Here is a 15299-nt window from a genome sequence, read left to right on the forward strand (position 1 = left end):
ACATAGTATGTACTCACTCATATATGGATTTTAGGCATGAAACAGGGGAATCCCAACCTACAATCCCACTGCCAGAGAGTCTGGGAAACAGAGATATGTATGGTACCTCAGAGAAGGGAATGGTACAGGATCTCCTGAGGGGATTGGGAGGATGGGGGGAAGGGAGAGGGCACTGGGAGAAAGAGAGAGGGAGAATAGGATGGGAGAGAAGGACATTGGGGGAGCAAGAATGTTGAATCAGGGTAATAACAGAGGGGAGCCGGATAACAGATACCATAATAGAGGGAGTCATTCTAGGTCTAAGGAGAGATCTGGCACTAGTGAGATTTCCGGAGATCTACAAGCATGACACCAACTGGCAATCTAACCAATAATGGACAGGCTACCTTAAATGCCTTTCCCGGATAATACGGTTGACGACTACCTTGTATGCCATCCTTGAACCTTATCCAGTGGCTGATGGAAGTAGAGGCAGACACCCACAGCTAAAACTGAAATGAACTCCTGGAAACCAGTTGCAAAGAGGGAAGAATGATGAACAAAGAGGTCTTGACTGGGCTGGTGAAACCCACGGAAACAGCTGATCTGAACAAGGGGAAGCTCATAAACCCAAGACTGATAGCTGAGAGGCCAGCATGGGACTGACCCAGATCCCCTGAATTTGGGTACCAGTGAGGAGGCCTCAGCATTCTTTGGGGCCTTGGAAAATTGATCAGTATTTATCCCTGGCATCTGAATGGATTTTGGGAACCCATTCCACAAGGAGAGATGCTCTCTCAGCCTGGACACATGGGGGAGGGCCTAGGCCCTGCCCTGGAGGATATGACAGACTTTGGAGACCCCCCATGGAGGGCTTCAACCTCCCTGGAGAGTGACGTGGGTATTGGGTGGGGTATTGGGGGGGTTGGTCTGTAATACTTTCTTTAGTAAATCTTTTTTAGTTACAGAAGGCTTAGTCAAGAAGTTAGGATAGGTGAAGACCTGTTACTTTCCCTACACACTATAGTAGTATTCATGACTGTTTAGCTCATTCAACATTCCGTGTAAAATAGCAGACCCTTTACACAGCAATCCTCATGTAGTGGTTGGCATAAAAACAGCTCCCATAGGCCCACAGGGAGTGGCACTATTAGGAGGTGTGGATTTGTTAGAGGAAGGGTGTCACTGAGGGTGGACTCTGAGGTTTCAGATGCTCACTCCAGGCCAGTGTCTCACTTTCTCTTCCTGCTGCCTGGAGATGGAGATATAGGACTCAGCTACCACTCCTCCAGTACCATGTAGATGTAGAACTCAGCTACCACTCCAGTATCATGTAGATGTAGAACTCAGCTACCACTCTAGCACCATGTAGATGTAGAACTCAGCTACCACTCCTCCAGTACCATGTAGATGTAGAACTCAGCTACCACTCCTCCAGTACCATGTCTGCCTGCACACCTTGCTTCCCACCATGAAGATAACGGACTAAACCTTTGAACCGCAAGCCAGCCCCAATTAAATGCTTTCCTTTCTAAGAGTTGCTGTGGTCATGGTTTCTTTTTGACAGCAATAGAAACCCCAACTGAGACACCTAGCGATCATATAAAAGTCAGAGAAATGTAACTACTATACATAATAAGGTTAAACTCTAACCACTATTTCCATTAGCTTCTAATTAGAAGTCAAGTTTTTGTTTTGTTTTCAATACCACACACAGCCTTTAAAAATAAGAGCCCACAGAGTCTGGACCGACATGCAGACAGCCTGCATGGGGACGACCAAGGCCCTCTACATTTTTGTGGCAGTTGTGTAGCTTGGTCCACTTGTGTGGTCCCTAGCAATGAGAACAGGGGCTACCCCTAACACTTTGGCTGGCATTTGGGGATCTGGTCCTCATACTGGATTGCTTTGCCTAACCTTAATACAAGGGGAGGAGCTTAGTCCTACCACAACTTCATAGGCCATGCTTTGTTGACACCCATGGGAGGCCTGCCCCTTTCTGAACGGAAACAGAGGAGAAGAACATGGGGTGAGGGGCCGAGGGAAGGGTAGGGAGCAGGAGGGGAGGAGGGGAGGGAAACTGTGGTTGGGATGTAAAGTAAATGAATAAATTTAATTAACAAAAATATCTTAGCGTATACTTTAGTATTATATTTAAAATTTTTAAATATATAAGTGAACTTTTGCCTGCATATATGTATGTGTACCACATGCCTGGCTGGTACCGACTGAGGCCAGAAGAGGGCACTAGATCCCATGGGATTGGAATTACAGGGGTTGGGAGCAGCCATGTGTGTGCTGGGGAGTGAACCCAGACAGCAGTGAGTGCTCTTAACCACTGAGCCACCCCTCCAGCCTCTTTAGTATAATATTATGGACTATATAAAGGAAAACTGAAAGTCAAGAGGAAACAGGATGTGACACCCACACATGATATAGCCTGTAGTTCCTGCCATTTGCTTTTGTTGTTTCACTGGCTTTAGATCTTGAGAGTGTACGTTCGTAGTTTTCCTTCTAGTGCACACTTGGTTTCTGTCATCTTTGTATATAGTTTTGTATCAAGTCTAAATCCTTTCTTTAGACTAAAAGGGAAATTGTAGGGAGAGATCTTACTAGGTACCTGTGGCGCTGACCATGCCCGTTCTCGCTCTGGTCAGATCTCGGAGGGCAGCTGAGATTGGATGCTTGGAGCACTGACCCTGTGTTATTGGTTTCTCATGTAAGTGATTTCTCCCCAATAAAATTAACCTACCTCACCCCTATCCCATGTATGGTAATCTTATTCCAACAATAGCCCGTGTTTTCTTGTATTACAGAGGACATTGATAACATTGTCAAACATTTAACAAAGTCTACATACCAGAAATGTTGAGTTCCTGATTTTGATACTTTATATTCAATATGCTAGTTAGGGGTAGAGAAGCCCTGAGTCAGTAGTTTGTTCTCAGGTAGTAAAAAAGAAAGAAATACATATACGCATGTGCAATGCAGTGCACATATCTCTACCGATGTCTGTGTATAGGTGCATAGACGCTCATATGTACAAGCAAGCTCAGAAGTCAGGAGCAAAGAGGCCGATGTTAAGAATCTCAGCCACTCAGTCATAGTGGGTCACGTGACTGTGTGTACAAACACATAAACTTGAATTTGGGGAATACAGATAAAGTGAACATAGCAAAATGTAGTAAAAAATATCCTTTGGCAAATGAGTGTTTATATGACTCACTACTTTTTAATTGAATGTAATTAACTGACCATGAAATAAACTTCAAAAAAGTAAAAAAGACAACATGGTTTTACAATAAGGACATTTCAAAAATAAACAAAATTAGTGGCACACTGTCTTTCTAGCCAATAGGTGGTGCCATAAAATACTACTTTATAAACTCAGCTTTCAACAGCCAGGACACTGATAAAATCCCTGGGTATTGTGTCGCTTGCATGATAGTAAACCAATTGACTACACTGGTGTGCACAGATAGGTCTCTCAGCACACAAACGCAATGTAACAGAACACAAGTCTCTTTGAAACTGCAACTAAGGAATAAGTTATGGCTGGCATAGAGCCAAACTATTCTGGCTCTACATGGTAGGCTCCTTCTGTTAACAATTCCTGTGAAATCTCATGAGAGTTAAAATGAACAGTTGGAGGAGTATAACATCGCACACTCATCTTACAAAGGCAAACACGAAGATCCTAGAAATTTACCTGATTAGCAAATTAGATTTCTTTTGTTTATAAGCTAGCTATGTGTGCAAAGTATAATATGTCATAAATACACAGGTGGTATGAAAACATCTTGCATTTTCTGCTAATATATACTGAACCGCACTCAGTGAGTTTCACACACGTATGTGTGTATATTGTGTGTGTGCATATATGTGGCGGTCACAGGACAACTTGCAGGAGTTTATCCTTCCTCTCGCCTTGTGGCCTTTGAGGATCCAACTCAGCTCATCAGGCTTAGCAGTAAGTTCTCTACCCACTGACCTGTCCCACCAGCCCTGTCACTGACTTTTTATAGACTTAAGTCTTGCCATTGAATTTGCTTAAGTAAATAACACTGGCTCAGTCTAATTCTACATTCCTAGAATTCAATTGCCATCTACCAGAAGTTACATTTATAATAATCATTTATTTGTTCAACAAACTTAAATGTGGCTTATTTTTAATAAATGCTTTTAGAATTTCAATGTTTTCAGTGGTCCTTCTGAAGTGACCATCCCCCCATTTTAGCAGCCATGACAGGCTAACATGTGCTTGCATGACCTTACCGCTCCTGTCCTGGTCACTAAGGTCAGATGCCCCTCTGCTTGGCAAGGAACCAACCAGAAGTTAGCTGGCAGGGTTGTGCTTTACGGCTCTGGGTGTGCTTTATGGACAGTGCACAACAGTGACGTGCAGAACATAGCAACCGCCCTGGGAGGTCCTATGGGCTATAACAACCAGTTGACCAATTGACACAGGGCAGGTCGTCCAAACCTGGAAGCGCACCAATCCTGAGACTGTTTCATACCCCTAGGCACTCCCCTTACGCTGCCCTTTAAGATCTCTGCCTCGAGGGTTCTAGGGGGGTCTTTCTCCAGTCACCCGCCATGGTGGATGGATGACGGATGAAGGGCCCAAGCTAATGGGTTAGCTCATTAAACAACTACAATAAAAGACTCTTTGCTTTTGCATCGAATGGGCCTCTTGGTGATTTGAGGTTCAGAATTTGGGGACAACACTTCTATTAATACATTTTGAAGTCCCATGTAATACAACTATTAAAATTTCAAATTATTTAACCTAATTACAGAGTTATATTAATTTAGTGATTTTTTAACCTTCAAAAGTTAAATGGATCACTTGCTATTTTCTCCAAATTTCTAAATGCAACAGACATAGTTGTGAATCTTGCTTTCAGTGAGTTCTTAGGTTAGAGGGGAAATGCCAGTTTCCTAGATAGATCCCTTTACAGATCCACAATCGAGGAGGGCACCAGCAGAACATACAGTCCTGGAATTAGCTGGAATAACTTTTTCAAAAGCAATTTTAAAGTTATTCTTTCCTTTTTAGTTTCTTTTCTTTTCACAGTACTGATGATCAAGGAATGGAAGGGGGGGGGTGACACCAGGAAAAGCAGCAGCCTTTCATAGAATGAACTCAGTTCCTCTTGAAAACATTTGGTTGCAGTGGTCTTATTTAGTCAACAAGTTTGTGGTCCCTAGAGAAAACAGTGAAGGCAGCACGCCCAACCATTGTGACAGCTCACCACTACACACCCTGACTCTCCACCTGAATTTCTGGCACTCTTGCTGTCTTTACTGTTTTTAAGTAAATCACTGGAGTGCCTCCCATTCAGTAATGAAGTTGAATGAACCTGGAATGCCTTCCTGGGCTTGAATTGGCCTCTGCTCAGGGACACAACACAGATCAAGGTGACAAAAATAATGACTCACCAAGACGGAAGGGAAGTGCTTTGTTGGAAAGTGTGAAGGTCTTTGTTTTAAAAGGCTTGCTCTGCACTTTTACTCTATGAAAGGACTGCACACTGAAGAGGCTTGGGGCTGGGTGGGTCTTGGTGTGAAAGAACCAGAAGGGGTCAAGCAGTGATGAGTGCAGTCCAAGTCATACAGATGTGACCTACACATGAGACCTGCTGGGATGCAGACTTGAAAGAGAAGCATGGGAGGGTGGATGTCCTAAGGACAGGAGAGTCAGCAGGGCTTTACAGCAGAAACCAGACACAACCAGCATGTGCCCAGACGCCAAGGAACTCTCCTATCCTAGTGGACAACAAAATGGCATGGCTTTCACAAGCCCTTTATACAAGGCAGTGTGTTACAATGGAGCCTTTCATGTTCCACAAAGGGAGTAACAACTATGTTTTGTTTGTTTGTTTTTATACAGTGGTATCAGCTGAACAGGGAAGGCTCGGGACTAAAGTGTCTCTTTTTTCTGGTAGAGTCTCATTTAAGGATTCAGGAGGACAAAGCAATCGGGTTAGTAATGTTGATAAAGGACTTGAACACGTGGAGCGCTGACCTAGCCCCTCCTTGTGGAGTTAATGGATGTAGTCACAAGGACAGCAACGATTCAATTTAAAGTAATCAGAAAGAGAGGTCAGCCAGCTAGTCTACAGAGAGAAGGTGGGAGAAATGAAGGGTAGGAGAGATGGTTTGTTTCTCAAAGACCAACCTATCGGTAAGACAACAGCATTAATACAAAGAACAAACAAACAAACTACCTCTTCAGGAGTTAAATAAGGATCCATGTTTTAAAGAAATAGAACCAGGTAACTTTAAAGTGTATAGTAGGAATTGGCTTCAAAGGGACCAGTCAATAATTAACCTATATACCTAGATATAGCCATAACCCATTCTAGTCTATGAGACACTGCTTGCTACTCAGATAAGACTACACACCATATGTAGTCTTATGGTTGTGTAGCCTCTAAATAAGCATGCCTACATTTTCTCTATGTGACATTACAACCAGCATCTCTCTCCTCTGCAGTCCACTTCAATACGTGAAACTGTATGTTCGTTACCCAGTACATTACATTGACGCGTACCCAGTGCGTCATTGACAGCAACATAGTTCTCATTGCACCTTACTGTCGGCCCTCTACTTACCAATCAAAAACCCAACCACATTTATTGCTCAGCTTTTATTTTACATTGAAAATATGAAGGCCTCAATATGGCAGCACAGAGCAAATTCAGATCCTCTATTGTTTCAATGAGAGTGGAAAACATTTTCTTTTATATATAAAGAATTATATTTGCAAGCCTATCACCATCTAGGGAAATGTCGGACAATTTACTGACCATTTTTAGATAGCAAACAACACAAACAAACAAACAAAACCCCTAAAAGGGCTGAGCATTTCTACCACAGATGAACAGTGTCTGATGTGAAAAGTGTAGGGAACGTCAGCCAGACACTCACCTGCATTGGAGCCAGTCAAATTATAGCGGGCATTCAGCTTTTTGATGATGTTCTCATGGATTTGATACCACTCACTCTCTGTGTTACACCTGGGAAAATGCAACCATTTGGTTAGCGGCTAACACACAAGTGACAGTACACCCTCTCCTGGTTATAATCACTAGGATGTACTTTTCTCCTTGAGTCCCCAATGCCTGGCCATGAGGCATGCTTAGCATGCTTGTCCCAGCACAGGCAGAAATGCTCAACTTGGCAGTGGCTAACAATCTACCCCAATCCATTGAGTGAAAGGTGAGGAAGACTAAGAATTTGGTAACTAAGATTCAAACTTAAACTATTAAGTGAGTTACTTTGGGGACAAGTTGATCACTTTCTCCGCAGCCTGCTTTCCTCATCTGTTAAACTTGTGTAATTCACATAATAGAATATTAAATAAACATGGGCTTAGGTATTGCCTGACATACAGTAAATGCTCAATAAATAAAGGTTCTCATTAGAAAATTTCTGCCTGTGCCGGGTAACATGACCAGGTCTGGCTAAAGTCAAAATGCTACCAATTAAGTGAAACAAAACCAATACTAACAAAACTGACACTGGCGAAGGCCTGACAGGATTTATCAGAGGGTAACGAAAATACTTCGCCGTCATTAGACCCATCTCTACCGCTTTGCTTTTGGTTCTTCTCCTTTTTATTTTATTTTATTTTATTTTATTTTTTGCAGTGCCAGGGATTGAACATAGGGCCTCATATATGCTAGGCAAGTGTTCTACCACCATTGTATATAGTTCCAGCCCTTGTGTTTAGTTCCTGTTACTCACTAGTTCGTGCTACTTTTGCATGGTATAAGTCACCAGCTGGGCTGTCAGGGGTCATAAGGACTAGATATAGGAGGGTTGTTATCTGAGTATCATTAAATATTTTGAACATAGTAAAGCCTTAAAACTACCAATTGCACAGATGGATGAAAAGATAGGTGGATGGGTGGATGGATGGATGGATGGATGGATGGATGGATGGATGGGGGTTGGGTGTCTCACTGACTAGTAACTACTAATGGCTAACAAACACTTGAGTTTTCTGGTCATCTGTGTTGCAACAACTGCTCTAATGGGGTTGCAGAGAACTTCTATATCTAGATGTGTTATAATTTTACTATTATCTTTAATAAGCTTAAATGCTCTCTCCTGAGAGCCTTATCTATCAAGACTCCATATACTATCAACCACAATGCCAATGTTCCACAGCACCAGTCCTCTCTGTAGTAAGCATGTCTGAGGTATGTAATTCACCATCATTAGCTTACATATGTACATCATGGGTCTTCCAGGATAAATATGATGATGGTTGTTTTCAGGACAGCTAACAGTAGAATACCAAGCTGAGCCTTGGCTCCCAGAAGACTATAAAATCTAGATGGAAAATCATTCCACCTATCTATGAGAGGTAAAATTCTATTTAGTACTTTTCATCTCAAATTTTCTTATTTCTTCCCAGTAGGGAAGAAAGAAAGATGGTTTACTTCCTCATAGACTCTAGAATTCCTGTTTTAACCTAAAACACTTCTGAGTAAAACCAGAAGTCCTAAAGCAGGTGACTGAAATACATTCCAGCTTCAGACACAGTATTTGTTCCTTTTTTTTCTTTTGAGTCCTAGATGGAGGTAAGAATTCAGTCACTTGAACAAATAGAATTTCTTCCGAATGGATTCCAACGAGCATTTCACTCAAGCATTACTAAGACTGTCAGAGATGGCTTTCAGTAGTTATTATGAGAACTGTTTCATAATTGGCTAATTTGACAGCAGAGAGAATAACCAATAACATGATTTGATTCTTAAGAAAAAGACAATAAAAAAAAACTACAAGGAACGCCACAGTTTATTTTTAGAAGGGTCTTTTTCAGCTGGCTTTATAAACAGGGGTGACTCCTGTCACTGTCAGTCCCTCAGTCTTCCACAGCTGTCACTATACCTGAAAAAAACATGCTAAGAAACAATGAGTCTGTATTTGCAAAGAGTTTTGGCTTTCTGCAGTAATGCCGTGTTCTATCATGCCCACGTTACTAGACAGTGGTGTGAAATAACATCCAAGAAAACAGAAGCAGATGAACTGGGAGTGCAGGTTACAGGTCACACATATTTTGAACCCCTTCCTTAGTACCTGGGTGACAAGGTACTTAACTCCCAGACTCCTTCTGTGTGACCCAACAGCATCCGCTTAGTGCGTGGGTTTGCTGTGAGAATAAAGTGACACAGCACATGTAAAGTCCTGAGTAGAGCACTTTGCACAGAGTATATTTGGTAGTTTGAGTAGGAATGGCCCCCAATAGACTCATGTGTTTGGACGCTTGGCCCATAGGGAGTGGCACAGTTAGAAGGTGTGGCCTTGCTGGAGGAGTTGTATCACTGTGGGGATGGGCTTTGAGGTCTCATATGCTCAAGCTACGCTCAGTGTGGCACACAGTCTCTCCTCCTGCCTACCAACCAAGACGTAGAACTCTCAGCTCCTTCTGCCTGTGTGCTTCCATTGCGATGATAATGAACTGAACCTCTGAACTGTAAGCCAGCCTCAATTAAATGTTTTCCATTAAAAAAAGAGTTGTTGTGTTCATGGTGTCTCTTCACAGCGATGAAACCCTGATTAGGATAGTATTCAACCCAAGGAAAGTGGGTTGTACTCATCACGTCTAAGTTATATGTTATGATTATGAGTAACATTTAGGGCAAAATACCACAATGGATTTAATCACAACTATTAATAATGAGGGCTGTCATGAGGAAAAAGAGTAACAAATTCTATTACCCACTAGTTTCAAGATGCTTGCAAGTTTCAAATGAAGGTCATACGTTTAACCCACTTAGAAAGAGAAAACTATCTCTGGTTCAAACCGAGAGGCTACAGATAACACAATCTGTTTGTCAACTAATTTCTGAATGGGCCCCAGTGGGGTGGAAAAGTAGATAAATCCATGAAGTCCTATAGCTGTAGTCACAAGGCAGTTTTGTGACCAAACATTGGCAAAGGACCAATCATACTATCCCCTCCCCCCAAAAAAAAACACACTACAGAAACAAAGCAAAACATCTACTGTTATATGCTATAAGTAGCTCCCAAAACTGGCCCACAATATAGTCCTTGAACACAAAAATGGGTGCTGTACTGTGTCTACCTAGATCATGACACTGTCATCAGATCTTATCTACCAAGTCTGTGAGTAGGTGTCAGGGTGGGCTGATGTAAACACATGTTTACATCATCAGCTTAGACATCATGTAACTTAAAATCTGGACTAGACCACATGATCTTCCTAGGAGTGTTAGGGGTTTAAACTAACTGAGACCCACTGCCATACAGCATTGAAAACTTCACTCCCAGGATCTTGGAATGTGACCTTATGTGGCAAGATGATCTTCATAGAAGTAATCAAGTTATAGTGAGGTCTTTGGGGTAAGCTTCAATCCAATATTATTGTGTCCTTACAAAGAGAAAGAGAGACACAAAGACTGTTATGCACCCAGGGAAAGTGCTATATAAAAATGCAGGAAGAGGTCAGAGTGATATGTCAACAGGTACGGATGCCAGGAGAGAGCCATGAAGCAGACATCCTTACCCGTGAAGGAAGCAAACTCACTTTGACCTCAGACTTCCGTCTGTTAGTTCTGTTTCCAGAGCTAACTGGAAGACAATAAATTCTGTTTCATAAGCCAAGTTCCTCATGGTCTGTTACTGAAGTAGCCCCAGGCAGCTAACACACAAAGCAGGAGGGCAACCATCCATGCTCCCATTGTCGATTCTAACTTACTTATATTTAAAAACAGTAGATTTTCGCTTTCTAAGAACAAGTTAATTATGCAAAGGTAAGGGATGCTGCTATGTTATTCTTGAGCTTGTCTATGTATGCAAAGGTAAGGGATGCTGCTATGTTATTCTTGAGCTTGTCTATGTATGCAAAGGTAAGGGATGCTGCTATGTTATTCTTGAGCTAAAGGAGGTATCTGCCTATGTAGATGGTCTACCTAAACCACAAGGCTGCATTTATTGATAATCCCACTTCATAGCTCCTCCATCTGGCAGTGACTCATGGGCTCATTTGCAGCAGGTCCTTAGACTGTAAGAATTTTGACAAATGATTCAAATCCACCGTTTCTCCTATTGTTCAATTGCTCATTGAAAGTATACCCCCAAGGCACCCCAGGACCATGCCAACCGCCCCAGGACCATGCCAACCGCCCCACACAAATGTTTCTTACATGTACACTTTCAGGACAAGGTCATCCTTTGTCTCTCCTGTTAGAAGATCTGCGATGCTTAGAACTGCGCAGCCAAAAGGTCGCCGATACTGAACACTGCAGGCATTCTTTTTTTCTCCTGCTCCCATTCGACCTGTCCAGTTAACAAGCAGTCATGACCCATGAAGACATGTGAGTAAATGCATCTTAGATACAGACATGGGTAGGAGGCCATATGCATGGAACAAGGAGCTACCAAGGACATGCCTTTAGGACAACAGAGAACTTCACTTCACATAAGGACCCTTGTCTAAATCACCCAGCTGTCTGACCTTGAGTGAGAGGCTTAAACCCTGAACATGAGAAACATGTGGAAACTCAAAGACCGGAGCAGATCTCATGTGTGGAAAGCATCCCACCAGGTACAAGTCATCAAGGACAGTCATGGTACCCATTTCATTTTATAACTTAAAAATTGCATCCTCAAATACCATTTCAAAAATGTCAACTTTGGTCAGATGTTCTGGGACATGACTTTAACCCCAGCACTTGGGAGGCTGAGACAAGTCACTGAGAGTAATGCCACTGTGGGCTGTCTAGCAAGATCCCGTCTCAAAACCAAAACCACAAAGATTCACATCTGAAAGAATCAGGTTGGAAACTCTGAACGTAGCAAATACAGGTGATTAAATGAACACATGCGCCCCAGCCTTGGGACACGGCTGCTTTCCAACTCAGTCCTGCTCCTAGACTTCTGGGGTATTTCTCACAGTTAAAACGTTTTGGTTCACTGTAAGTCTTCAAGATTTTTTAAAAAAGATTTTATTTAATCAAATGGGTGTTTTTTTTGGCATGCCTGCCCACCACGTGTGTGCAGTGCTCCCAAAGGCCAGAAGAGGGTGCTGTGTGTCCTGGAACTGCAGGTATAAACAGCTCTGAGCTACCTTGTGAATGCTGGTAATCAAATCCAGGTCTTCTGGAAGTTAAGTGCTCTTAACCGCCAAGTCACCTCTCCAGCCCTTGTCGAGTATTTTAACACGTGCTATGGGCACATTGTTTCTTATTACCATTTAATTAACAGTTGTTGTTATTTTCGTAGACTATACGCACTAGCTTGAAAGTCTGGAGCTGAAACAGTGTTATGTTAACATTGATGGAAAATGGTAAATTCATCTATAGAACCCCAACAGCTCCATATTTTATTTTCCATCTGAGCAGCACACTACAGTGTTTCAGGATATATCTGGCACTCCCTTAGTCTAACCTTAAATAGAAATAAAAAGATGGCACTATTCAATTTGGTGTTCATCAGTCGGGCTTTCTTTTTTGCTAGCCCTCATCCTACAGAATATGAAGCAAACCCTGTGGAGGAGGGGGGACTGACAAGCCCTGATCTCACTGGGAAGACCCTGCACTGAGCTGATTCCCCAGTTTGCTTCGGTTGGCCTCGAGGGGCTCTTTCTGGCTCTGTGGGCACACACAGCATGGTGCAATCACAATACCAGAAAGGCTTGGTGTTCTCAACTATCAGACTGATGATAACAATGCAGTTCTGGCTGGTTCCCAGGGAAATCCTCTGAATAGGCAGAAAGAGGAGAGGAAGATAAAGTTCGGAGCCGCCAGCTAAGCCCCAACAAGGAAGCACAGAGGCTGGTAGGACCTAGTACTCTGAGCTGAGCAGAGGTTAAAAAACTAACTCCTTTCTTTGCTTCCGTCCTCTTCTTTCAATCAAGGACCTGGCCATAAATTCCCAGCCAGTGAGGGTCACTATGCCCTTTCCCAGTAAAGCAGGTACAAGTGACAGTCTATAAAAAGCAAGAAGCATCTGTCCTTGACAGATAATAATCTTCTCCTTAATTCCCCTGCACCAGGAACACTGGCAGATAAGTCTTAACCTTTCTTGAGTGCTTCACTTTGCCTTCATTTCGGGTCAGTTTCTAACTATGGAACCAACAACTACTGCTTTGCAAGGATTTATTTGACCAATAGGGAGTGGGGATAGGTAGGTAGATCCTACTGCAAAATTTATTTAGATGACTTATGATCATGAAAATCTTGTGAGGGAGGAAATACTCTGTATTTGAAAGGCTGTTCCAGGACATTACAGCACCAAGCAAGGTAGGTGGCATCCTCAACAATGACTCCATGAGTGGAGACCATGCACCACAAGGGCTCATGATTGGTATCCTACCACACCAAACTGGCATGTACTGTCTAGAATGTTCTCAAAGCCAGAAAGCTAGAATAACAAAAAAAAGCTATGCCATCCACACCACTTATTTTCATGAGATGCCATGCTGGGAAATGCCTCCTTTTAGAAGAATTTCATGTAGGAAAATGAAGGAAGGAGAATATTCCCTCTCTACCAAATATTGTTCTGTAAGTTGGGAATAAATGCATTAGCTAAATGTTTTCATGATCAGATCAAATTTGAGAAAGTTAAGAGTTTATAACACTAGAAAGGCTTATTCATTTTTCCCTGTTGGGCTTCTCAGATTCTTGAAAAAGTTGACATTACATGTTGAGTATTTTAATACATGCTATGGGCACATTGTTTCTGAAACATACAGTTTCTACTGTCTCAAAATGTCCTTTCTCATATAATATTCCACTAAAATATTCCACAGCACTCTGTTGTTGAGACAATGCTAGTTGCTACATAGATTTCATAAGCTTGGATAAAGCTTAGCTCCTAACAGGTGATTTTCTGGTATTACAGACTGGTATTGGAAAGAAAAATACAACATATGTGTGTGTTGGGGGCGGGGGCATGCAACAAAACATGACAAAGTATTTAACAATTTATATTGAAAAAGATAACAATTCTATTTTGTGGGAGGGTGAGATCATGGAGTCCAGAGAACAATTCCCAACCTCTTAGCTTCTTGGATTCAAGTTTGGTTCTTGACATCAAACAATATCAAGCCACATAGAGGTCCTTTGGGAATTGCTCCCAACAGTCACAAGTGCTGAACTTACCAATTCGGATAATGTGCACGGTGATGTAGATATCCTTCCTGAGGTCGCTGCTACCTAAATCCTAATGAGAAACAAGGGCTGGTTATTTTAGAATTCCTAACAAGGGCTGGTTATTTTAGAATTCCTAACAAGGGCGGGTTATTTTAGAATTCCTGTTCTGTGCAGCAATACTCAAAGAGCTTCGTGTGTTCTGTCACAAACGAGGGCAAAGATACACATAGACGTCTCTAATGGAATGTTTAGGGCAGAAGGACACTGGTCAAACCTAGGTCTAAATATGTCACTACTGCTGATTAACCCATGTAAAAGAAACGTTTAGGAACAAAGGCCATTGTTAGACCACTGCTGATCAAAATCTCTTCTGCATTTACTCTTTTAGCACTTTGGACGCGCGGATTGATAGCCAGTGCCAGGCCAGGCCCGGTCTCCCAGAGTCGGCAGTACTCTAACAGGTGTGTTAAACAGAGAAAACGTACAGTACAGGAGGCACATCAGCTGTGATTGCTGTCACAGAGTTCCAGCCATTGCAATATGGGAGTTATTCAAGATGTCCAAGCAGAGTCATGATTTTGTCTTTCAATAACGTCATTCTCCTAAGCAATAAACACAGGGTGCACTTACCACAAAGAGAGAGCAGTGTCGTTCGGGCTTATCCGGGGCTTTGGGAAGCCCATTTCTATTCAGTCTCAAGAAAAATCTCTCACTACAAAGGAAAGATAGTCAAATGCTTAGAAAATTACTTCATGCTTATCTTTTTCTAACTGTTCTTCACGGAAAAGTCCAACATTGGGGAGCACTGAATACAACAAACATTTGCTTCATGTCTGATAGAACTGGCAAAGCAGTAACTGGATAAATGCATATGCAAAAAATTAACCTTTCTAGCAATAGGATGCTTCCCTGTCAATAGCATCACTGCTACTATTCCAAACAGTAGAAAAAATGCATGACATGAAACAGTAGAACGCAATTCTCCCTGAATGTGGAGCTAAGAGGCTTCAATTATTTGCATCATATTGCTTAATTTAAATTAACAAGTGGCTTTGTAGTTCATGGTCTTCTATATGTATTCTTCAAAACACAAACGGAAGTTTCAATTCATGATACTTAAATTTACATTGATCTACAAATAAACAGCGCCTATATCTGATAACACAGTGTCATCCAGGTCTACAACA

At 42.1% G+C, this 15299-nt stretch overlaps 1 protein-coding gene across 1 annotated transcript in view; it reads right to left on the reverse strand.

Moving 5' to 3' along the window:
• Dock4 (dedicator of cytokinesis 4) overlaps positions 1-15299 on the reverse strand; it is a 370554-nt gene that overhangs the window by 155872 nt on the left and 199383 nt on the right. The window contains 4 exon segments of the mRNA XM_040743206.1: positions 6914-7002; positions 11164-11296; positions 14122-14182; positions 14743-14824. Of these exon segments, the coding sequence (XP_040599140.1) occupies positions 6914-7002; positions 11164-11296; positions 14122-14182; positions 14743-14824 (365 nt within the window).

The sequence above is a fragment of the Mesocricetus auratus genome, unplaced genomic scaffold, assembly GCF_017639785.1.
Source record: "Mesocricetus auratus isolate SY011 unplaced genomic scaffold, BCM_Maur_2.0 Super-Scaffold_15014, whole genome shotgun sequence".
NCBI lineage: Eukaryota > Metazoa > Chordata > Mammalia > Rodentia > Cricetidae > Mesocricetus > Mesocricetus auratus.